Below are 23567 nucleotides of genomic sequence, written 5' to 3'. Positions count from 1 at the left end.
GACCGCCGTGATGCCCAGCCTACACAACCCATTTCAAGGTCTCGCTTCTCTTTATTCTTGAATCGTTCTCTCAATATCCAACTTGAATCCCTCCTGCTGCATCTCCAGGCCTCGGGAGATGGGGAGAACAAGTGGATCCCCTCTTCCATGTGTCCCAAGCACCCTTCAAGGACACGGACTCCACGCTGCACTTTTCCTTGGCTTCTGCTTGGTCAGACACGGACCAGGAGGCTCAGTTCCTCCTGTTCTTGCTGTATATCAGGGAACCCAATCAAACACGGCCCCACAGATTAACATCTATCATCTTCTCAGGGAAGAGCTGACTCTAGTCCTACCTCTCCCTGATTCTTCTGCTGACTTTCCAATCTCACAGTTTGGTTTGGGGAGTAGAGCTGGTTCCCCTCTTCTTTCCTCTGGGCTTTATGCCTGAGGAGGCAGTGACGACCTCTTACCATCCAGACCCAGTACAGGACAATCTCTGCTTTTTTCCCCAAGCCTGCCCCCACCTTACTTCTATTTGGGCTGGGGAACAAAGAAACAACAGGGTGCCGAATTTTAGTTTATTGGATCATCCCACAGCCTAAGGGTTCAAGTTTTCCCTCCACAACCTTTCCCTTTCCTCACTTCCCCCCAATGCACGGCGCGCGCACACACGTACACATGCTCCCCGACCCACTCTGTGTTTGGGAGACCTAGGACAGAATTTTTAAAATCCTCCTGGCCTGGGGTCAGTTCAGTATAATCACTGCTGGGGGAGTAGGAAAGACAGGAGCTAACAGTAAGGCGAGGGCAGGGAAGGAACGAAGGGACAGACCCCGCAATCCAAGTCCTGTTCCCATCGGCAGCTACTTCTGTGGAGGAGGGCCCCCTAGGAATCTTCTCTCTGCTCTCTCCTTCCCGGTAGGGCCCAGACAGGAATGGGCTTGCAGAGAGATGGGAGGGGAAGTCAGGACCAGAGCTTGGGGAGTGCCTCCCGCCATCCCCCTCCAGTCCTCACAATTCTCCTGAGGCAAACAGGAGCTGGAGCCTGGGATGGAGTGTGGAAATAGAGAGCAGGGAAAGGGTTAATGGAAGCTAGAATAAGAATTCTTAGAGCCTCTGCCTCTATGGCTATCCCAGCATTGGGAGAAGTAGAGACAGAGGGGAGGGGAGCAGGGAACATGGCTACATGCACAGAGATGCAAAGACATTGGTCAAGACCAAGAGACCCAGAGGTAAAGACGCAGACCCAAGAGCAACACGTGAATGTGTGTAAACGCACAATACAAGTGTCTTCTTCCCAGCCCAGGAAATGAGACTACATAGCTGGGACATGCATGTGTCCTGGCAAAAACATACTTACTTTGTCCTGCCTCATGCCTGGCTTCACAAGGAAAGCTCCCCACTTAAAATATCACACACACACACAATTGCTCATATACACTCACACTTACCATTTCATGTGTTCACTCACAGAAGCACAGCTTCTCATTCTCCCCTCCCCTCCCGCCCTCTCCCACCCCTTGCCCAAGTCAGTCTCTGCTATTTTGCTTCTTCAAATGTCCCAAGGGACTCTTCTCCCCACTCCCCACCCCCCACCCTCATCCTTGGAACTAGATGAATAGAAGCTGGAGGAGGGGGAAAGTTGAGAGGGGAAAGGAGAGGAAAAGAGGGATTATTCAAGGAAATGGCCTCTGGGAGGACAGTAAAGGAAAGTGTTGATTCAGGAAGGCCCTGATCTCCCCTTCCCCCCACCCCACCCCAAACCTTGGCTAGTTACTTTGGGTTTTCAATGGGAAATTGCTCCTTCTATTCATCCCTTTTAATCTGGAGGCAACATGGTCCCAGTGTTCTCACTCCCATGGGGGAGGAGAAGTCTTCTAGGGGCCTACACCTAGTGAGTGGGGGGCTTGGCCCATCAGCCCATTTTTCAGCCAGCCTATATCAACCGGAGGATATGGGGCAGCCAAGGTCCAATAAAAAAGGGACGGGTGAAGAGGGGCAGAATATATGAGGTAAGGCTGGAAGAACTCTCTGGTCTTTAGCCCTTTCCCCCATAGCATGCCCTGGCATCCAGCAAGGCACTAAGTGGGCTAGAGGTGGGGAAGTCACTCAAGAAGGAAGGCTGAAGGGCAAAGACAAAGGAGGGATGCTCTAATGAGTTTGCCATGTGACTCTGTCCTCAGGATCCTCCTTCTTACACACACACACACACACACACACACACACCCCCAAGCCTCCAACCAAAAAGACCCCAATACTGCTATTTCAAGGGGGCAGTTCTTCCATGGACATAACAACCTCCTCCACCCCCATCCTCAACCCTGGTCCTTGTGTTCCCAAACCAGCTGCCCAAAGCAAGAAAATGCCTGGCTCTGGTCAGCTGACTCTAACCAGCTCCCAGACCAGTGATTCTTCATACCTGCCCACCCAACCCTGGTCAGACGCCTCACTGGGAGACCCCAAAGGCAGCATCTCACATCTTGGTCCTCAGACTCAGACAGTGAGAGAAAGGGGTGGGGGAGGGGCTGCTCCCATGGAGGGTATGCCTGAGGATATGGATCCCCAGGAGCTGCCCTCGCCCTGGGGACCCCTCAATCTAGGAAGCAGCAGCAGTTCTGTACATGGCTTCCCCCAGTAGGGTCTCTGCGCAGAGGAGGGGGGGGGAAGGCGCACATCAGGCCGACTCTCCCCCACTTGCGGGCTTCTTCTTAGGGCGGGTCTTCAGCGTCTTGGGGATTGGCTGTAGGAAAGGGGATGGGGTTTAGTGCTTGGGAGGGAGGATTCCCTTTAAGATACTTCATCACCTTTTCCCTTTCCCCTTGCTCCATGCAGGGACCTCAACTGAAGTCAGAAAGCCCAGTGGGATGGGGCTACAGGGGAAGGAACGGGGGGGGGGGGCAAAGGTCCTTGGGCCTCACCTCAGCTTTTGGCACTTTCTTGATTGATTTGATGCGCTTAGGGGTCTTGTCCCCCATGTCATCCTCAGAGGCCTCTGTTCGTGTGTCTGACTGGCTCCCACTTGAGGACCGAAGGTTCAGGCCAGGGTCATCCCCTAGGGGAGAGGCAGAGTAAGGCTAGAAGCAAGGGGGACGACCTGGAGGCGACTGGGGAACTGAGGAAAACCAAGGCACGTGATACTCATCTATTCTCGCCCCAACCCTCTCTGCATTTCCTCTGGCTTGGGGGACCCCTCTGCGTCCTGGGTGCTATACCCCTTGATCTCCCCTCCCATCTCCTTCTAGCCCTGACAGGTACCTAAGTCCTCAATGGGGTCCAGGAGGCCACTGGCTGAGGGTCGGAGCCGGCCATCAGAACCATGCAGGGGCAAGCCTTCATCATCTCGGATCAGGGTCAAGTCTTGCATGCTGAAGCTTCTCAGCTTTTCTGACAACACTCCCTGGCCCTGGGCGGGGGATACACGTGTTTCAAGGAGGGAAAGCCTCTCCCTGACCAGTGAAGACAACAGAAAAGACAGGTTCACAGAGAAGGGGCATGGACTTCCCTCAGAGAGCCAAGAGGGAGGGGAGAATGAGAGCTGAGCAGATGGTGCTTGTGAGACATTGTGGAGAAAGGGGGCAATGTGGCTGGAGGGGGGGGGGGTGGGAGCCCCGAGAGCCCACATTCTGATCCTGGTCCTTCTGTTACCTTGGTAGCTGCAGTGACGGCAGCATTGGCTGCTAGGTTCAGGCCCCTTTTGCCCACCCTCATCATGGTCTCATAGCTCTTGTCCCGGGCCTGTGTGATATATTCATCAATTTCCTGTGACAGGGGAGGAGGATGGAGTGAGGAGTTGAGCCCCCTCTGATGAAAGGTCCCATCCCAAGTTATGAAGCCCTTCTCCCCAAGCCCCACCCAGGTGGTAGTATCTGGGAGCCCTGGAGGATTGCCTAGGCACTGCCTGCCTGCCCACCCTGGGCGTCTCAGTCCCTCAAGACTTCTGTTCCAGGACAATGGCACCTGGAGGTGACAAGCCCCAGACTGACACTGAGCCCCTTCTTTCCCCCTTGGACAATGATTTGGGAGAAAAGGTCCAGGGGTTTGAAAGGGGAAGAGGGAGGGTCAGCAGGGGCCAAACCTTTTCCTTGTTGGAGAGTGTAGGATGTACAAACTTTCGATAGAGCACACTGGAGCCCTTGGTATATGGGGACAGCAACCAGATCACAAAGGCAATTTTCAGCTCAAAGTAGAAAGGAAACCTGGTGAAAGGCCAAGAAGTGCGTTAAGATGTTGGGGAGGGAGAGCGACCTGGACGAGGGGTCGGGTGGCTTGAGCTCCAGCCTTAGTTCCGTCACCAATAGCTAAGTGACCTTGGGCAAGTACTCTTCAAGCATCTGAAGGGCTGTCATGAAGAAGAGACATTGGACTAATTTTGTTGGGCCTCAGAAGGCAGAACTGGGAGCAGTGGGTAGAGGGTGCTAAGGAGAAGGTAGGGGCTGGACCTAGACAGCGAGGAGGCATGGTGAATGGACGGCTGGACTCAGGAAGATGAGTTCAGATCCTGACTCAGATGCTAACTTAGTGTGTGAGCCTAGGCAACCTTTCTTGGCCCTAGTTTCTTCATTTTCAAAATGGGGATGAGAAAAACACCTGCCTCTCAGGGTTTTGTGAGACTCAAATAAGATAACATATGTAAAACCTTTTGCAAATCTTCAAACCTTTTAGAAATGCTAGCTATTATTATTAACAATAAGGCTGCCCCAAGGTATAATGGGCTGTCTTGGGCCTTCCTCCTCCCTGGATCTCTAATCTTTCCACCTCTCAGGCCTTTCCCAGGCTATCACCCCTACACTCTCCTCCCTTCCAGCTCTTGATTCCTTGGTGAACGAGTTCAACTTTACACTGTCCTCATCTCTCCAGGCCCTTTCCCCTTTATCCCATTGCTGATTTTGCCCTACCAAGCCTTCGCCTTGAATTACTCCCACCATCCGCTGCCTTCACTTCTATTCATGTGCTGCTGAATTAAACTAGAGAAAATCATGAAAGCATGCTGACTGGGTCCATTACAAATCTATGTTACGTAAACCCACTTCTCAAACCTCCCATGGCTCCCTTCTCCCACCCTCTCTCCTGAGAACCTTGTCAAAAAATGAAGGCCACTGGACAAGAGTTCCCTCCTCTCCCCATTTCCTCGTCTCACATAGTGGCCTTCTGCCATTATCTCCTTCTTCATCCCCAGCTCACATCCCTTCTCCTTGCCAAGGTAAGCCTTTTTCATGCACAAGTAATCCTGTGCCTTCACGTCTTCTTCAGCAGATTGCTCTCTGTGCCATCCCCTTTCTCGTTAATCTTCAATCTCTCCCTGTCTCACTCCCTGCTCAAAACCCCTCACTTGATCTCACCCTTGCTCACTAGCTACCATGTGATATCTCTCCTCTCCTTCATGGCTCAACTTCTTGAGAAAGTGGTCTGCAATTGATGCCTCCATTTCCTTTCCCCTCTTCCTTAACTCTCTTCATTCTTCCTTCTGACCTCATCATTCAATTCAAACGTCTTCAGTGATTCTGAAGCCCTGTAGGTCATCATTCAAGCCCCGTTCCCCACCAGCCAATTCCTTATTCCCATCTCCTCAAACCTCCTACCCTAAAGTTCCAACCAAACACTCCCCTGCCTTTTCACTATGCTCTCTGGAATGCCTATCCCACTGGCAACAAACTTCCCTTCATCCTAAATCTTTACCTCTCCCAGTCCTTCCATCTTTTAGCTGTTACTGGAATCTGCCTTCCCCCTGATGACACAGCCTTCCCAGCCACCCTTTCCAGTAGTGGTTGTGATTTCATTCGTTCTCCTCAGCTCATTGGCCATGGCAGGCGAATTAGACTACTCCTTGTTCCCCATCGCCACGTCCAGGTCTTCTCCCTATCCCTATCATTCAGTAACTTCTTCTCCTTTGAAGTTCATGCTATTCATCTCTATCACTTGGCTGAAATCCTAGTGATCCCAGTCTCTAGGTCACTTCCCTTCCTTTCTCACTGAATTCTGTACACAACTCACAATCTCTCTTCTCCCCAACTCCTACCCTCATACTAGAAGACTGCCCAACGTACACATTGACTCTCCCTCAAATATCCTAACTACTCAGTTCCTTAACCCACTCACTTCCCAAGACCTATTCCTCTACCCCACCTCAGTCATACACAAAGATGGTCATACCCTTGGTCTTGCCAGCACCCATAAATGTACCACCTCCATAATCTGTTGGCTTTCCACCTCTCCCTCTGCCTTCCCGCACAAAACCCTACTCTTCATTCACACTCTAACGCCAGTCCCTCGACCCCTCCCCTATCCTCTCCTAAGTCACCTCTCCTGGACTAGCCACTCTCTCCTCTTGTCCTCATTTTGATCCCTTAGTGAACAAATTCAGCTCTACACTGTCCTCTTCCCTTGATTCCCAAGCCCAAGCCCAATTTGAAAATTGTGCCCTACCAAGCCTCAGCCTTGGACCACTCTCACTATCCACCACCTTCGCTTCTACACATCTGCTGCTGAATTGAGGTGGAGAAAATCATGCAACTGTTCTGATTGGGTCCACTACAGGTTTATGTTACACAACCTCAGTTGGCCCTTACTACCACTAGGAAATCTTATAGTACCTTCCTCATCAATCCACTACTCCACTCTCCACAGGTGCACTTCTAAACTTCTTATTCCTCCTCAAACCTCTTATGGCTCCCTCTTCTCCATCCTCTCAGCTGAGAAATTTGCCTCATATTTTACAGAAAAAAATTGAGACTATTTGATATGAGCTCTCTCTTCTCTCTTCTTCCTCATCTCATGATGCCCTCTACCACCCACCATCTTCTCCTTCACCCCTGCCTCACATGATGAAGGAGTCTTATTCCTTACCAAGGCTAATCCCTCCATCTAGTCAATTGATCCCATTTCATCCTGTCTCCCTCAACAGACTGCCCCCCCTTTCACTTATTTTCAATGTCTTCCTCTCAACTGGCTCTATTCCTTATTGCATATAAACATGCCCATGTATCCCCCATCCTCACTTGAACTTTCCATCCCTAATTATCACCCTATATCTCTTCTGCCCTTTGTAGCAAACTCCTCTGAAAAGGCTGTCTACGATAGGTGCCTCCACTTTCCCTTCTCTCCCTCTCTTCCTAACCCCTTACAATCTGGCTTCTGATCTTACCATTCCACTGAAACTACTCTCTCCAAAGTTGCCAAATCCAATGGCCTTTTCTCAATCCTCATTCTCCTTGACCTCTCTGAAGCCTTTGACAATATTAATCATCCTCTCCTCCTTGGTTTTCTCTTCTAAGTTTTTGGGACACCATTTTTTCCTGGTTCTCCTCCTACCATCTCACCATTCCTTCTCAGTCTCCTTTGTTGGATCCTCCTCCTCACCCTATGGGCAGCTAGGTGGTGAATTGGATAGAGCACTGGGCCTGGAGTCAGGAAGATTCATCTTCCCGAGTTCAAATCTGGCCTCAGACACTTTCTAGCTGTGTGACCCTGGGCAAGTCACAAGCTTGCCTCAGTTTCCTCATCTGTAAAATAAGCTGGAGAAGGAAATGACAAACCACTCTAGTATCTCTGCCATGAAAACCCCAAATGGGGTCATGAAGAGTCAGACATGACTGAAATAACTCAACAACAACATCCTTGCCCTCCATTGTAGGTATCCCAAAGAGCTCTGTCCTGGGTCGTCTTCTCTTTCCTCTCTACACTGCTTCACTTGATTTCATCAGATCACAAGAATTTAATTACCATCTCTATACTAAGGATTCTCAAATCTACCTATCCTGCTCTAACCTCTCTGCTGACCTCCAATCTCACCTCTCCAGCTGCTTTTCAGACATCTTAAACGAGATGTCCAGTAGACCTCTTAAACTTAACGTGTCCAAAACTGATCTCATTATCTTTTCTCCTAAACCAGGGGTGGGCAACCTGCAGTCTCGAGGCCTCATGTGGCCCTCTAGGTCCTCAAGTGCAGCCCTTTGACTGAATCCAAACTTCATAGAACAAATCCCCTTAATAAAAGGATTTGTTCTGTAAAACTTGGACTCAGTCAAAAGGCCACACCTAAGGACCTAGAGGGCCACATGGGGCCTTGAGGCCCCAGGTTCCTCTCCCCATCCTAAACCTTTCCCACTTTCTACCTTCTCTATTACTGTGGAGGGCAACACCATCCCCTCAGTCCCTCAGGTTCACCACCTACCAGTTATCCTTGATTCTGAATTATCCCCTTCCCTGCCCCTCCACCCCCACCCCATTCCCCAATCCAATCTGTTGACAAGGCCTATCAATTTTACCTTTGTAACATCTTTCTAATACATCCCCTTCTCTCCTCAGTACATTCTAATGCAGCCCTCATCGTCTCATGCCTGTTGGGTCTCTCCCCATTTCCATTCACGTCATCCCCCTAATCCACAGACTCCAGTGGATCCCTATCACCTGCAGGATCAAATACAAAAATCTGTTTGGTGTTCAAAGCCCTTGTCTTAGCCCCTTTCTACCTTCCCAGTCTGCTTACACTTCACTCCCCATCACGTACTCTTCGATCCAGTGACACTGGCCTCCTGGCTGTTCCACAAACTGCTCTGTCTCTCACTTGTGGCATTTTCTCGAGCTGTCCCAGTGCCTGATGTGCTCTCTTTCTCCCTCCTCTGTTCTGATTACTGACCTCCCTGGCATCCTCTAAGTCCCAACTAAAATTCTATCTTCTGCAATTTCTCAATCCTTCTTCATTCTAGTGCCTTCCTTCTCTTAATTATTTCCTATTTATCCTGTATGTAGCTTGTTTGTAATATTTGTTTGCTTGTTTCCAACATGGTGAGCTCCCTGAGGACAGGGACTGTCTTTTGCTTATTTTTGTATCCCCAAAACTTAGCACAGTACCTAGCACACAGTAGGCACTTAATAAATGTTTACTGACTGACCTCATCACTAAACTCAAACTTCTCTTTCCAAAGTTATCAACGATCTCATAATCACCAAATCCAATGGCCTTTTCTCAATCCTTATCCTTTCTGACCTCTCTGCATCTTCTCTAGGTTTTCATGATGCTGCTCTCTCCTAGTTCTCTGCCTGCCTGTTTGACAGCTCCTGTCTCAGTCTCCTTTGCTGGATAGTCGATGTCCACTAACCATGCGTGTCCATCAAGGCTCTGTCCTGGGCCCTCTTCTCTTCTTCCTTTGATACCATTTTACTTGGTGATCTCATCAGTCACCCAGGCTCAAAACCTAGGGGTCATCCTTGACTCCTTACTCTCTTACCTCCCATAGTCAGTCTGTTGCCAAGGCCTGTTGATTTCCCCTTTGTGACATCTCCAGTATATGCTTCCTTCTCTCCTCTGCTATTGCCACTACTCTCTTATAAGGCCTCATCACTTCACACATTGATGACTACAACACCCTATCGGTTGGTCTCCCTGACTTAAGTCTTTGTTCACTCCAGGCCACCCTCCACTGGCTGTCAAAGAGATCTTCCTAAAGCGCACAGTCTGACACACAGGCGCTGAGCACCCAGGCCCCTACCCTCTCACCTCCCAATTCAATAAACTCTGTTGGTTTTACATTACTTCCAGGATCAAATATAAAATCCTCTGGCTTTTAAAGCTCTTCATAACCTTGCCCCTTCCTACTTTTCCAGTTTTCTTAAAATGTACTTCCCTCCATATACTCTGCAATCCAGTGACATTGACCTCCTGGCTGTTCTTGTAGACACTTCATCTCCTATCTCTTTGAATTTTCTTTTTTAAAAATTTTTATTATTAATTAATTAATTAATTTTTAGTTTTCAACATTCACTTCCATAAGATTTTGAGTTCCAAATTTTCTCCCCATATCACCCCTCCCCTCACCCCAAGACGGTGTGCATTCCGAATACCCCTACCCCAATATGCCCTCCCTTCTATCACCCCCACCTCTTATCCCCTTCCCCTTCTATTTTCCTGTAGGGCAGGATAGATTTCTATACCCCATTGCCTGTATATCTTATTTCCCAGTTGCATGTAAGAACAATTTTTAACATTCATTTTTAAAACTTTGAGTTCCCAATTCTTTCCCTTCCTTCTCTCTGAATTTTCACTGGCTGCCCCTACGCCTGGAATCCTCTCCCCCATCAACTCTTGGCTTCCCCTGGGTTTCTTCAAATCTCACTTTCTAAAGCCCCACCTTCTGCAAGAAGCCTTTCCCAGTCCTCCTTAATCCTAATGCTTCCCCCATGACCACCTTCAATTTATCCAACATATCTTGTCTGCATGTAACGAGCTCCTTAAGAGCAGGTTCAGTATGTGCCCTCTCTTTCTATTCCCAATGGCCAGCACGGTTACCTAAAATACAGGTGTTTATTTAATGCTGTGGGGGTAGCGAGCTTTCCCAACATTAGCGATTTCTCACGGAGGCCACACAGCTATCGTAAGACTCTTGGCCATCTGTGGCTCGGCATTGATGAGTTCTGAGGTCTTGTGCTTCATACCATCACACTAGGTGTAGACCTAGAAAGGGCCCCAGTCCAACCTCCTTATTTTACAGATGGGAAAACTGAGGCCTAGGGCTGTTAAGTGACTTGCCAAAGTACTGATCTGTACAAGCAGGTCATCTGACTCCCGGTTCAATGTTCTTTTCTAAAGGCTGCTAGATGGCCCAGTGGATAGAGTTTTGTAGCCTGGAGTCAAGAAGATCTGAGTTCAAATTCAGCCTCAGGCATCTACTAAATGTGTGACCCTTGGGCAAGTCATGTAGCCTCTGTCTGCCTCAGTTTCCTCATCTGTAAAATGAGAATATTAATAGCACCTGCCTCTGTTATGAAGATTAAATGAGATATTTGTTAAGCACTTAGCACAGTGCCTGGCGCATGCTCACTTCTTTCCTTCCTTTCCACTGTAACATGCTGCCTCCGAGTCATTTATCCTTTATGAATCTGAGCATCTTTAACCTGTCTAGTGGGGGTAATAAGTCTTACCCTGCCTAATCTCTCAGGAGAGTTATAATGATCTAATGAAGGATCTAAAAGGGTTTTGAAAAGCACAAAATGCTAATGCAAACATGAGAGGGCATTATTATTGCTATAATAAGAAGAGGAAGGAGATGAGAGCTTGTACTGGGCACAGGGTACAAGAGCTCCAGAAAAACTTCCTAACTTGACTCTGGAGTCTCCATTACCCCAGGAGAGTCTGGGTAGATGCGTGGGACTCTTTACTTAAGAGACCTTGAAGAAAGGTGGGAAGGGGGTTTGGGAGCATGAGGACCGGGGACAGCGCTTACCAGGACAGCACAATGTCGGTGAGAGTCTCAGCAGTGGTGAAGAAGGCAAACACGATCCAATACATCATCCACTTCACCTGCAGGCACAGCAGGAGGTGTGTGGGAGGAGTCATGGAGGTCACACATGCCCCTCCCCTAGCTCCCCATCCCTCTCTGACCCTGGGGGTCACCTCACATCCACCCCCCACCTCAGGAGGCAGGGAGCCCCACACACTCACATATTCCTTCACATTTTTTGTCTTGACAGCCTTATAGGACGAGTAGGCTGGGTACAGCGTGCCAAAGATCAGCCTGGGGAGAGGCAGAGACAATCCCTGTGACTCACAGCCCCCTTAAAGCCCTTCCTCATCACCACAGTCCTCCCTTCCCCACTGCTTCTGGCTATGAGTCTACAGGAACAGAAAGATCTTGGGAGATTTTCTCTGAAGGATCTTCTAGGGCAGGGTGGGATTCTTAATGTAGGGTCCATGAGATTGTTTTTTAAAAAAATTTTTTTGATAACTATTTCAACATAGTTGGTTTTCTTTGCAATTCTATTATTGTATGTGTTTAAAAACAGTATTCTGAGAAGAGTTCCGTAGGCTTCACCAAACTGCCAAAGTAGGACAGGACAAAAACAAGGTTAAGAGCCCCTGCTTCAGGGGAAAGGCACCAACATTTCTTTGGTCCTGGGTAGGTGGAAGGAGGGAGGATGCCAGGAGGTGCTCCAAGAGCCAGCTTGAGGTCCTTCAGACCAGGGCCAGAGCCACTGCCCACCTTTCTGGTCCCCTTTTCCCTATCCAGGAGCCGGGGAATCTGTTTGGGCTTGCCTGCTAGACAGACCCCATTCAGTAGTGGAGTACCCCTCAGCCCAGCTCCCAGCCCAAACAGCTCATTGTGGCCAAAGGGCACAAAAGGCCCTTTTCTGTTCTGTAAGTCCAGCACATCCATCTCCAATCCCCTGGGAGGGATGTGCTGAAGCCAGCTTGAACTGACTCACAGAGCTGATTGCTGAATATTCAGGGAGTATTTACACTCCAGAAATTAGCAACCACCACAAATCATGACTTGATTTATCATCTGACTGTTTAGACTTAATAAAGGGATGGAGAAAACATTGATAATGCAGATTAAACCTGAAAGTGTGTCTTACAAACATTTTCAAGGGTTTTTGGCTTTGTCTTATTTTGTTTTTGGAGAGCCAGTTATTAAACATTTATCAGCACACCCCTGCCTTTCCCAGGAAACCATTTGGGAGGGGAAGGTATGTCTTAAGGAGCCAGATCTTCAAGAGAACTGGAACTCAATGCCTTCTTGCAGTCAAAGGGCCTGAGATGATGCCAGGGACCCTGATGACTGGAGGGTAGGAGGCCTCAGAAGGTTGAGAATAATCTGGTGTTGGGGCCAGCTTGTTTCATACCGAGTATACACCAATTACTGCAGTTCCTCCCTCCCCCCAATTGTTAGTCCTTCCCCTCCCCACTGCTTTGCCTTTAAAAAGCTATTTGTATGTATGTTATATTCATTTCTCTAGGAACCGAGAGGCAATGTGACACAGTAGATAGAGAAATGGCCTTGGAGCCAGGAAGACCTAGGTTCAGTGTAATGTAATAATGGCTGTGTAACCCTGGGTAAGTAACTTAACCTTTCAATTCCTAGGCCACTCTTTAAGAATATAAGTTGTAGGGGCAGCTAGATGGCACAGTGGATAGAGCACCTGCCCTGGAGTCAGGAGGACCTGAGTTCAAATGTGACCTCAGACACCTGACACTTACTAGCTGTGTGACCTTGGGCAAGTCACTTAACCCCATTGCCTCCCAAAAAGAAAGTAAAAGAATATAAGTCGTAGCAAAGGTGCCAACCTGCACTGGTGGAGAGAGTTTCCTCTCCTGAGAGTTCCTGTACATCACTGAAATCTCAGGCCTAGTCCCTGTCTCTTACCTATCTCTGCACATTATTTCCCTTCAACATAATAAAGTTCTTTGAAGGCAAGTTCTTTCATTTTTGTCTATGATCCCCAGTATTTGGCACACAGTAGGTGCTTAATGCTTGCTTAATGAATGGTGACCATGATGTCCAAGGGACCAAAGAGCCAGGAGGGGGCTGCTGGTCTGGCCTCATGAGGAGCTAGGACCAAGGGAGCTGGGAGAGAAGAGGAGAATTGTCAGACGGTATAAGCTGGAGTGAGGAAAGGCAGGGGATCACATGGGAATATTGGGGATGTGTATGAAGACCCTGAGACACCAGGAACCATGGGACGGAGGTAACGGAAGGGGAAGAAGCATCTGTCTCAGTCACACAGCTCAACTGTGATCTTGTTCCTAGTAGAACAAGTTGGGGAAGCCCCTGAACTGTTCTGGAAGGCACAGGAGGCTTCCTTTTCCCCAGATCCGAGGTAATCCATCTTCCCCTGGGGGTAGGGAGAAGGATGGCTCAGTCAGATAAATAAAGAAAGGGTCAATGACTGGCCCAAGCCACAAAGCAGGGCTAGGGAGAGAAGCCATTCAAGGCTACCCGGACACTTATCCACCAGCTCATGTATTCAACAAACATTTATTAAGTGGCTCCTACGTGCCAGGAAGACCTGGGTTCAAATTCCACCTCTTAGGCATAATGGCTGTGTGACTCTGAATTGGGCATTAGGCTCTAGGCAACTCTAAATAGCAGGTGCCATTCTACATCTGTAAAGGGAGCTTCCTTAAGCAGGAGCTGCTTATACCCTTGAAATCATAGATCCAATCCCTAGCTCTAGCCCCCTAGCCCAGTGTGTGCCAGGCACTATGCAGGGCTCTGGAGAAACAAAGAAAAAAAAAATCCATGTTCTCAAGGAGTTTATATCCTATTGGGAGAAGAAGTATGTGCAAAGATAAGTAAATTAAAATATATATCTATATCTATATATACACACACACATATACATATACACATACATACATATATCCATATGCAGTAAGGGGGGAGGAGGACAGCTAGGTGGCACAGTAGATAGAGCCTGGGTCAGGAAGACTCATCTTCAAATCTGGCCTCAGACACTTACTAGCTATGTGACCCTGGGCAAGTCACTTAACCCTGTTTGCCTCAGTTTTTTCATTTTACAATGAGCTGGAGAAGGAAATGGCAAATCACTCCAGTATCTTTGCCAAGAAACCCCCAAATGGGGTCACAAGGAGTCGAAGTGATTAAACAATAACAATGGGGGCTGGGAGAAGGAGAAGCCACTAGCCAGAGGGAGGATGGAAACGAGCAACTGTTTCTAGGATCTTGCTTCTCTCTCTTCTCTAGGCTATGAGTTAGGAGGGAAGTTGGAGACACAGTGGTTGGGAATGAAGATGAAACAATTTCTCTTTTCGACTTCTTACCAGCTCTGGGGACAAATGTGTAGCTGGGAGGATGGGTCCTGGCTATCAGGTTGAACTAAGGGCTTTAATTCTCCCAGTTCCTTCCTGTTCCTGACTAATGGAGGGCTGAGGGAGTCACGATTTCTTACCAGGGGACCTTCTTTGGACCTGGTCAATAATAGGAATTCCCTGGGGAAAGAGGAAGGAGGGCAGAGTTTTCTGCCTAGAGCTAAGGAGGAATAGCATGGGGGATGGGGCAGCGGTTAGAATCAAAGCAGCCTGGGAATTATCTATCTCTTCTCTGCTTTGGTATATCAAAGAAGCAAACTTCTGTTCCCTACCCCAAATTCCTCTGCCTCACAACCATGATGTTTCAAGACACCCATCATACCCCGGCTTCCTCAAGGTATGAGCCTTCCTTTCCCCCAAATCTGAGGTAACCCATCTTCCCTGGCAGGGTGAAGGATGGCTCAGCAAGGTAAACTGAGAAAGTTTACCTTTTCCTCTACCCTGCGTCGAGAGTCCTGCTCCCCAAACTGCTGAATGTAGATAACATGGCATTCAGGACAGAATTCCCCTAGAGGACTGGGATGAAGCCTTAGGAGAACTTGGCTAGGCCTAGTTGCACTGAGGAACCAACTAGCTATTCTAGGAGCCTTGGGAGGACCCAGATCCATCAAAAGAAGCATTACATGTTTATGCAATCTATTCGGAAATAACCCACCATTCTCACTAAATTTACAATCTAGACCCCCCTTTAAAATGCATGGAAAATAACTAAGCCCTCAGCACCATTTAGTTCTATAGAGGGCAGCGACAGAATGGTACAATGTCAAGATTTGGAATCTGGGGATCTGAGAGTAATATTTGCATGACTGTTTGGTTTCCCCAGGCCTCAGTTTCTTCATCTGCAAGATGGAGGGTTTGGACTAAGTAGGCTCTGAGGTCCCTTCAAGATCTGGTTTTACCGTTCTGTGAAACCTCGCCCCAGCCGCTCCAGACATTGTCATCGCTGCTGACATCTCCCACCGCAGACCGGATCTCCTCCCTCACCGCACCGGGATCTCCCCGGGGCGCCTTCCCTGCCCTCCGTGCCTGCTCACACCGCGGGGGGCAACAGCTGCTCGGCCGCTTCCTGCCCCCGGCCCCGCGGGCGGTGCTCGGGGGACGCTCGGAGGGAAGGGGAGGCTGGCACCCGGGCTGGCGGAGGGGATGCTCGGAGGGAGGTGCCGCATCTGCCTCCATGGGCCCGGAGATGGCTGGGGGGGCCTCCCCGGTGCAGCCCCCTGGATTCTCCGTCCTGGGTGGGGATGAGCTATGGAGGAGGGGGCGCAAACCTTCCTGCCTGCCAGGCCTCCCTGGCCAAGTGGGGGAACCCCAGAGCTCAGGGACGGGGGGGGGGGTGAGCACCCCAGGGGGGAGGTTCGGTCATCCCTGAAAGTGACCCCTCCTGGCCTCCTCTAAGCCCCTTCCCCCCCCTGCTCAGCCCCGCACCCGACCCCGCATCCCTCCTCCGCCCCCGCCCCGCCCCTACTCACACCACCAGGCGGGAGATGATCCAGGACACCATGGCGGGACCGGCCAGGTGTGCGCCCCGAGAGCGCCTGGGTCCGCGGGCCGGGGGCCCCGGGCCGGAGGATGGAGGAGCCCGAGAGGGCGAGCGGGGCAGCTGCGGCCGTTAAAGGGGAGGTTCCTGCAGCAACCGCGGGGCCTGCGGGCGGCGGCGGCTCTTAAAGGGGAGGCCGCTGCTGTCGGCCGCCCCGCGCGCGCTCCTCCCCCTCCCCTCCCCTCCCCTGCACCTGCTCCGCCCGGTCCAGCCCCGTGCGGGCCGGGCCGCCCTCTGCGATGCCTTCTTGCGCTGGTTTCATCCCTTACCAGATTCTCATCCCCCACCTCGACCCAGCCTGGAAGCCCTCTTCTGTTTTCTGGCCCAGTCACCCCGGACTCCCTTCCTTTCCCCGCCTGGGGCCATCTGCGGACTTCACTCATCTTTTCTCCATCCTTGCCCCACCCCCCCTCAATCTGGACAGGGCCCTTCACTCTTGGATTTTAGAAGCTCCAGCCTAAATCCCTGCCCCCTCCCCCTTAGTGGGGCCACAACCACCGGGAAACCTCAAGGGGGCCCGAGTGTGCGTTATTCAACCTCCCCAGAAAAGTCGACAAGCATTTATTAAACACCTACTATGTGTCAGGCACTGTGCTCCACTCAAGTATCTAAAATTCTGTGTAGGGAATACTGAGCCTTGTCAGTGAAAAGGACATTGGAGCTGGAGTCAAGGGTCTGGGTTCAAATCTTGCTCTGGTATTTTATTCCCTGTGTAACTTTCAGCAAGTCACTCAACCTTAATCTATGATCCTATGATCCTAAGAAAAGAGCTTACGGGCCTATCAGTTTGTGATCTCCTTCATGCATAAAGGAACTGAGAAGCTAGGTACTCAGTTCTTGGGAAGAAAAATCTTTGCAGATAAGGCTATCCTTAGTATCCCTCTGGGTTTTTTGTCTGTTTTTATGGTAGGAGTGGTGTGGGTATAATATTGATGATGCCAGGGATTAGGCACCAATGAACTGAAAAAGCATATTCTGGGACAGAGGAAACAGGTCTTAGGAGTCAAAACATGGTTTTGAGGCAGGTGTTGGGGGGGCAGGGTGCTGACCCACTGAAACACAAGGAAAACTATCTACCATGAAACAACTGGTCAGAGGCAGCGAGAAGGCCAGTGGAGGAACTGGGCAGGGAGCTTAGGCACTGCTCCCACAGGGCAGTACCTGCTCCAGCAGCTGCCCCAATTACTGAGACATTTATAGCCAAAATGTAGGCTATCTCTCACACTAACTTTCGATGAAGCAGCAAAATTCCAATTTCCATTATATTTCACATCTACACAGTGCTGGCACCACTGTTTTCCTTTCTGATCCCACTGGTGTAATATTTTCAAAGCTTTTTTTTCCTTCCCATTCCTATTATCTTTATAGAAAGGTGGTACATCTCAAAAGGGTACATAGACCTTTTGGTGCCCTATGTATCACCCAAGCTTACAAACTATGAATTTCAAAGCATAAGTGCTGTTCAATTTCCATGAACTCTGAAATAGAAGTTTCATTGAAGCAATCCATTTTCAATCTCAAATGCTCCAGAATCAGTATCTCAGAAGCTTCCAGAGAAGTAGCCCCGATGATCTTTCTCTCCCTTCAGTAAAGCTCCCTCTTCCAAAAGCTTTTTTCCTCCTAGTTTGCAGCCCTTTTTCACCAAAACAACATGTAAACCACTCTAGCTATCCAGTTACAAAATGTCAAGGTTTGTACTGGTCCCTTCTTCCCAAAGGTTGGCTTGGTGGCCTTCTTTACAGTCACAAAGAAAAGTATTTCTTGCTTTTGTCAAGGACTTCAGTTTTGAAGTTTTTTTCATTTTGTCAAATGAACCATAAACTACCTTTAAGATCAACAAGGAAAAGTATGACTTGACTCTCCTTTCTTAGAGAACATGTGGAGAATTAAGACCTCGAAACCTATTTCAGAGTCATCAGGAAGTTCACAGGGCAGCATATGGAAGGAGCAAAGAAACTGTTGTTTAAAACTTGGGACTAGAGTCTGGGACCTCTGCCCCAGCTGAGATGGGAAGACTTCATATTCATTCAAAGATAAACTGCAAAAAACCCTTCCCTCACCTTCTACCCCTAGAAATTCCCACTACACTTCAATAAAATGCCAATGAAACTAGAAAAACAGCATCTGGTCACACTCTGGCAAAGGCGCTAGCTAAAAGCGTCAAAGCCACAGTGAGTTTTCTGGTGTGTACTATTCACAGAGAACCAAAGGGGATCTATCTGCTTGGCATCCAAAGTCTGACCTGGGTTTAGGTGATAAGAAGTTAGTCCACTCCACAGAGATTTGTTATATTTTAATAAGAACATGGAAACCCCAATCAGCCCTTCACAAAATGAAAATACAGAAAGTGAAATTAAAAGTATTCTACAGTAAATGACTTTTATTTTTTAAAAAATGAAGTAACTGTGAACATATAAACAAGCCTGCAGGGGGCACTACAGTACAGCTGAAAAGAAGGTAGATACACTTCCCAATGTACTTACTTATGGGACAATGAAATCCATCATTTTCAAATGCTGACATTGAAATCTGAATAAAACTCTATTGAGCTGTAAAGTTTTGTTGAAAATATTTCTGGACAAAAAACCTGATGTTGGAAATTAAATTTTCTTTTATGTTTGGAAAGTATTCTGAGTCCCAAGGGAACGCTGGTAACAGGTGGAATGGTTCCTGGAGTCACCAGTGCAGGGACATACACACCACAGCTCACAGACATGACAAAAGTTCATTCTTGGTTTACTGTTCCCTCTCTATAGAGACTGCTGAGATGGATGGGGGAGAAAGGAAAGAAACCCTAAAAAGCCAATTCTTTTGAGCTCTGCTTTGGCTAATTTTGTGCTATTATGGACATTTAATTCCTAAAAACCATTTCTCTTCAAAGATTTTATTGAAAGGAAGACTAAATGTAATGTGCCTTTCCTCATAATCCAGGAAAACAGTTGTGGTATTTCAAAAATTCTAAAAATATCTACTTTCATGAAATAGTAACTGTTCCACTACAAACCTAGTTTTTCACTAAATACACAATTCTCCTATTCCTGGAGCCTCCTGGGAAAAGCAGTGGGTTCTCCCTGGGTTCTGCAAGTCTACGGTGTACAAGGGAGGGAGTATGGGGACAGCTTCACCCCTCTTCCTCAGGCTGGGTCACACAAAAGGTCATACGAAGAGATATGCTGTCAGGCTTCTATGGGTCACATTTTGGCAAATGCCACCTACTGTACCTGCTATCAGATCCCCCCATCTCCAAACATATTCCCAACTAACTAGGTATGAGGAAAGAAAGGAAAAAAAAAGGAGAAAAAAAAAGTGCCCACATTCTTGGTTTTGACTCTCTAATCACAAGAATATGCAGGAAAACCCAGTGGTGTTTAGGTGATCTGGATTCCCAAAAGGCCGCAGGATGGGGGATGTGGCACCCTCGGCTTGAAGTCTGGAATTGTGTGTGTAACAGTGCGACTTTCCCGTTTCAACCATCAGTGTTTGAGGCAGCGTAGAAAACAGTGGCTGGAGAGTTTGTAATACTGACCGCACTGGCTCCCAGTGAGGGGGTCCCTGCTCCAGCAGAGACCCTTGCCCGTTCCCTGTAAGTACTGTGAGTGAAAGGCCTGCTTCACAAGGGTTTGGAAACTAGCCACAACTAAGACCTCGCCAGTTTGGATTCATGAGCCTTCAGTGTGCCAACAGCATCCTTCACTGCATGGTAAATGATATTCTTCACCTGGGAGATCAAAAGGACAGAGTCAGTGCCTGCCTATCCCTGTGAAGACAAATGAGTGTTGTGCTCTAACTGTAATACCATCTTATTAATGCAAAGCACGGTGTTCCACATACCACAGAGCTATCTTCTAAATTCCAGCCCTCCTGTAGCTCTCCAATTTAAATATTATCAAGAATATCTAGAGCTACATTCAAGAATGAGATCCCAGCATCAAAATGAACTGTCTTAAAACATGGAGCTGAAGGTGACTTAATTTCCAAACAAACAAGACACCTCCACCTGATACAGTGAACTCAGAAAGTGACTGAGCCACAGGCAAGTAAAGCAAGACTGACAGGGAAGGAAAGTGCTTCTAGTCAGAGCTATTTTACTTCCTTATTCTTCTTTATTTGTATGTTACAAAAGCTAGATGCACTGGTAGGTACCATAGTTCTGACCTTCACATTTCAGAGTTTAAGGATAAAAGAAACTCAGTTTAGTCATTTTCCAGGTCTGCCTGACTTTTTGTGACACCATTTGGGGTTTTCTTGGCAAAAATACTGGAGAGGTTTGCCATTTTCTGCTCCAGCTCATTTTACAGACGAAGAAACTGAGGCAGAGTTAAGTGACTTGCTCAAGGTTACATAGGTAGTAAGTGTCTGAGGCTGGATTTGAACTCAGGTCCTTTAGACCCCCGGCCCAGCACTCCCACTGCACCGTCTAGCTGCCTCTGTAAGAGAAATATGGCAGAGCAAACCAAATCAGTATCTAACCCAATGCTGGGCAAGGAAGTTGGAGTTCTAATGGGAGAACCAGGAACTCTCTGTGCCTAAGAATTCATTTTCTGATGGATCTCTTGGATGCCCATACTTTAAGGGTCACCTGACTGGTGACACTAAGATTATTAACCATTTGTTTTTTCATAGTCAGGGCTTGGGGGATTTTATACCAAAAAAAAAAAAATCTTTTCAAGGAGGACCATCTCCTACAAAACGAGATCCCTTCCACTCCCTTTGGCAGACACTGATTGGTAAAATGCTCTTTCCATTTGGTTGGTGCAGCTAGAATTCAGACAGTTATTCACATAAAGAATGGCTCCTAAAGTATAATAAAGGCTAACTACACCTGAAAAGATATTAGGTTGAAAAAGTAAGTGTACTCTTTAAAAACAAAATCTTGGAGCAATGTGGTTTAGAAAGATCTAGGACAATATATCTAGAAAATCCAGAGTCTCCTCTGGAATATTCCTCTATGGTTTCACCCAGAAAATGGGAAGTGTGTCTATGGGGACTCATAATCACCTGCAGTTTATCCTCATGATTTGTGTGGGTGTTGGATAGATGTCTGAACTCCTGGGTCAAGCGGAAACAGTGCTTTACATGTTCAGGAGATACGAAATCTTCTGCCACTTTTATGCAACTGTACAGATTATGAACCTGAGAAAAATATGGGGAAAGTAACAGGCACTGGAAGACACAGTGAAAAATTGAATGTTCTAACATTAGCCACTTTACCTCTTGCCTTACCATGCAAGAAATATAGGGGCGACTCCTATATACTAGAAGAGTACAAGCAGCAGTGTGTGAAACTGGTTTCTAGAGAGAATACAGATGCTATAGATTATCAGCTGAGTTACAACCTTTTAGATTTTCAATGGTCAAAGGACAGTTTAGTTTCAACTACCTCAAATTCTGTTTTCCTACTTAGAAAACTGTACACCTACTTGGTGAGGGGCTCCTGCAGGTATGAAGACAGCATCTCCCAGAAACTGCACAATTGCCCAGCCTTGCACGCCATACTCCTCATAGAGACGTTTACGAAGGGTCTGGTCCAGGTACCAGCTTTGGTCATGGATTGGGTCATGATCTGGAGGATTTTCTTGACCTTGCTCTTCTCCGACCTAATGCCAGACACCAAAGAAAAATGTGGATGACCCACAAAGTGGCAGAAATCAGTGTGCTACAGCAAGGTTTGAGACAATCCTGAGCTAAAAAATACTGACTGCCACATCTTGTAGGCAGGAATTTAGGTCTAATGGATATTTAATACAAGGCACAAAGAAGCAACTTTTGCCTGGAACATAAGCATTTTAAAGTATGTATATGTTGCAGCAGCCTGGGGGTAGAACCAACAATAAAAATGTCAGGATATTAGGTTCACAAAAAGATTAATATCCTGAGAAATCCTAGGTGAGTGGCAAGGCTAATCCAGGCCATGTCCCAAAGGCTCAGTTCAGAGTTTTCTTTGGCATCCAGAGTCATTTCTGTAAAAGTGAAAAGGAGCTGGCAAAAAAAAGAAAAAAGAAAGAAAAAGAAAAGGTGCTGGCAGACACCTCCCCACCTTTCGGAGAAGTTCCCGGATCTTCTCAGCATCCTTAGCTGCATAGATATGCCATAATGCTCCAGGCTTCTCATTCCCTTCATGAATTCGCTGTTTTGTCACCTCATCAGCATCACCCTCATCAATAGTCTTCAGCACCTCTGAAAGGGCAAACAGAAATTGTAAACAGATCTCCACCAGCCGGACTCAGTCAATTGTTTGCCACAGACGGAAAAAAAGTAAAGCCCATTGATTCCAAATGTTTCAAACTTTAGAGGAAAAATCAGAAGATCAAAGGGTCAAAATGCCATGTACCATCACCAAGCCTTCAGGAAGAATGACTTAAACCTTCCATTGTTAAGACTCTTTCCCTTTTCTTAAGGAAGGCAATTTCAACCCCCCTCCCCCCACCCCTCCAGGTGGGAAAGTGGTTTGGTGTCTTGCCAAACTATAGTCATTTCTTATATCTAGTCTGTAGTCTACATATCCTGACATGGGGGGTGGGGGGTGGAGGATGGGGTGCATTTGATAAGAGGTCTATACATTACTCAGGGCTTAAAACAAGGAAAAGGATATCAAATATTTCCTACCAAGATCTTGATAATAATATTTGATAATAGTAATAACAATAATTAACATATGTAGGGTTAATTATGTGCCAGACACTATGCAAGGCATTTAATAATTATTATCTCATTTGGTCCTTCCAACAACCCTGGGAGTTAAGTGCTATTATTACCCCCATCTTACAGATGAGGAAACTGAGGCAGAGAGACTTGTGTCTCAATAGTGACTTGCCCAGGTGTCTGAGGGTGGATTGGAACCTCAAGACTTCCCGACTCCAGGCCTAGTGCCCTATCTACTGGGGCACCAACCACTCCCTACTCGCTACAACCTTGAAGTAATGTAGGACAATAAATCAATGAATTCGTCTTGGGGATGTTACCTTCATCATGAGCTCCCTCCCCAATGGGGATCCCAACATACACCATCACATTAACTGCATCAGATACATCTAGGTGTAAGTTTGTTGTACCAACTCTTCTATCTTCTGCAGTGATTAAACCTACAGAAAAGAAAAATTAGGATGAAAAGCCAATACTCTAAATAATCCAAACAAACCCTGTGCCAAGAACATGTCTTAGAATGGCTTTATATGGGTAATGAGGTTCTGGTTTTAAGATTGTTTTCAAATTATGGTCTTGAAAACTTTTCCAGTTCATTTCAGCAATTCTTCCTAACCAGGTTAACACAGTGGACAGACAGCACTAACATAGTAAGTATTCCAAACCAAATCTTTGTCTAAACAACCAGCTTCCATCAAAACAAAACAAATCATACCAAAAAAAAAGAAAAAATCCTACCTTACTTTTCCCAACTAAAACTAAAAAGATAATAAGGTTGGCCTCAGTGACATCCATGAAAGT

The 23567-nt window shown here is 47.5% G+C and overlaps 2 protein-coding genes across 4 annotated transcripts in view; both read right to left on the bottom strand.

Annotated features, from left to right (window-relative positions):
* Positions 1-1593: 1593 nt before the first annotated feature.
* On the bottom strand, positions 1594-16196 carry REEP2 (receptor accessory protein 2). Of its 2 annotated transcripts, XM_027856588.1 has the most exons (8): positions 16057-16196; positions 11420-11492; positions 11202-11278; positions 4058-4178; positions 3628-3741; positions 3238-3385; positions 2901-3034; positions 1594-2722 (listed from the first exon to the last, which is right to left on the bottom strand). In XM_027856588.1, the coding sequence occupies exons 1-8, from the start codon at positions 16086-16088 to the stop codon at positions 2657-2659; spliced, it is 765 nt and encodes a 254-aa protein (XP_027712389.1). In that variant the 5' UTR covers positions 16089-16196; the 3' UTR covers positions 1594-2656. The 2 variants fall into 2 exon arrangements, with proteins under 2 accessions (XP_027712389.1, XP_027712388.1); XM_027856587.1 differs by having other exon boundaries at positions 11202-11492.
* A 2208-nt stretch (positions 16197-18404) lies between these two features.
* The window catches only part of KDM3B (lysine demethylase 3B), a 52913-nt gene continuing 47750 nt past the window's right edge, over positions 18405-23567 (bottom strand). For both annotated transcript variants that reach the window (XM_027856607.1, XM_027856608.1), the window contains exons 20-24: positions 23087-23206; positions 22162-22301; positions 21545-21721; positions 21123-21257; positions 18405-19842 (exon numbers count right to left, since the gene is read on the bottom strand). In XM_027856607.1, the coding sequence (XP_027712408.1) occupies positions 19762-19842; positions 21123-21257; positions 21545-21721; positions 22162-22301; positions 23087-23206 (653 nt within the window). In that variant the 3' untranslated portion in view covers positions 18405-19761. The remainder of the gene's footprint in view (positions 19843-21122; positions 21258-21544; positions 21722-22161; positions 22302-23086; positions 23207-23567) is intronic.

This window comes from Vombatus ursinus, unplaced genomic scaffold, assembly GCF_900497805.2.
Source record: "Vombatus ursinus unplaced genomic scaffold, bare-nosed wombat genome assembly UNPS02011572.1, whole genome shotgun sequence".
NCBI classification, from domain to species: Eukaryota; Metazoa; Chordata; class Mammalia; order Diprotodontia; family Vombatidae; genus Vombatus; species Vombatus ursinus.
Note: the sequence above shows the minus strand (reverse complement) of the source record. Positions and strands in the feature narration are given on the sequence as shown.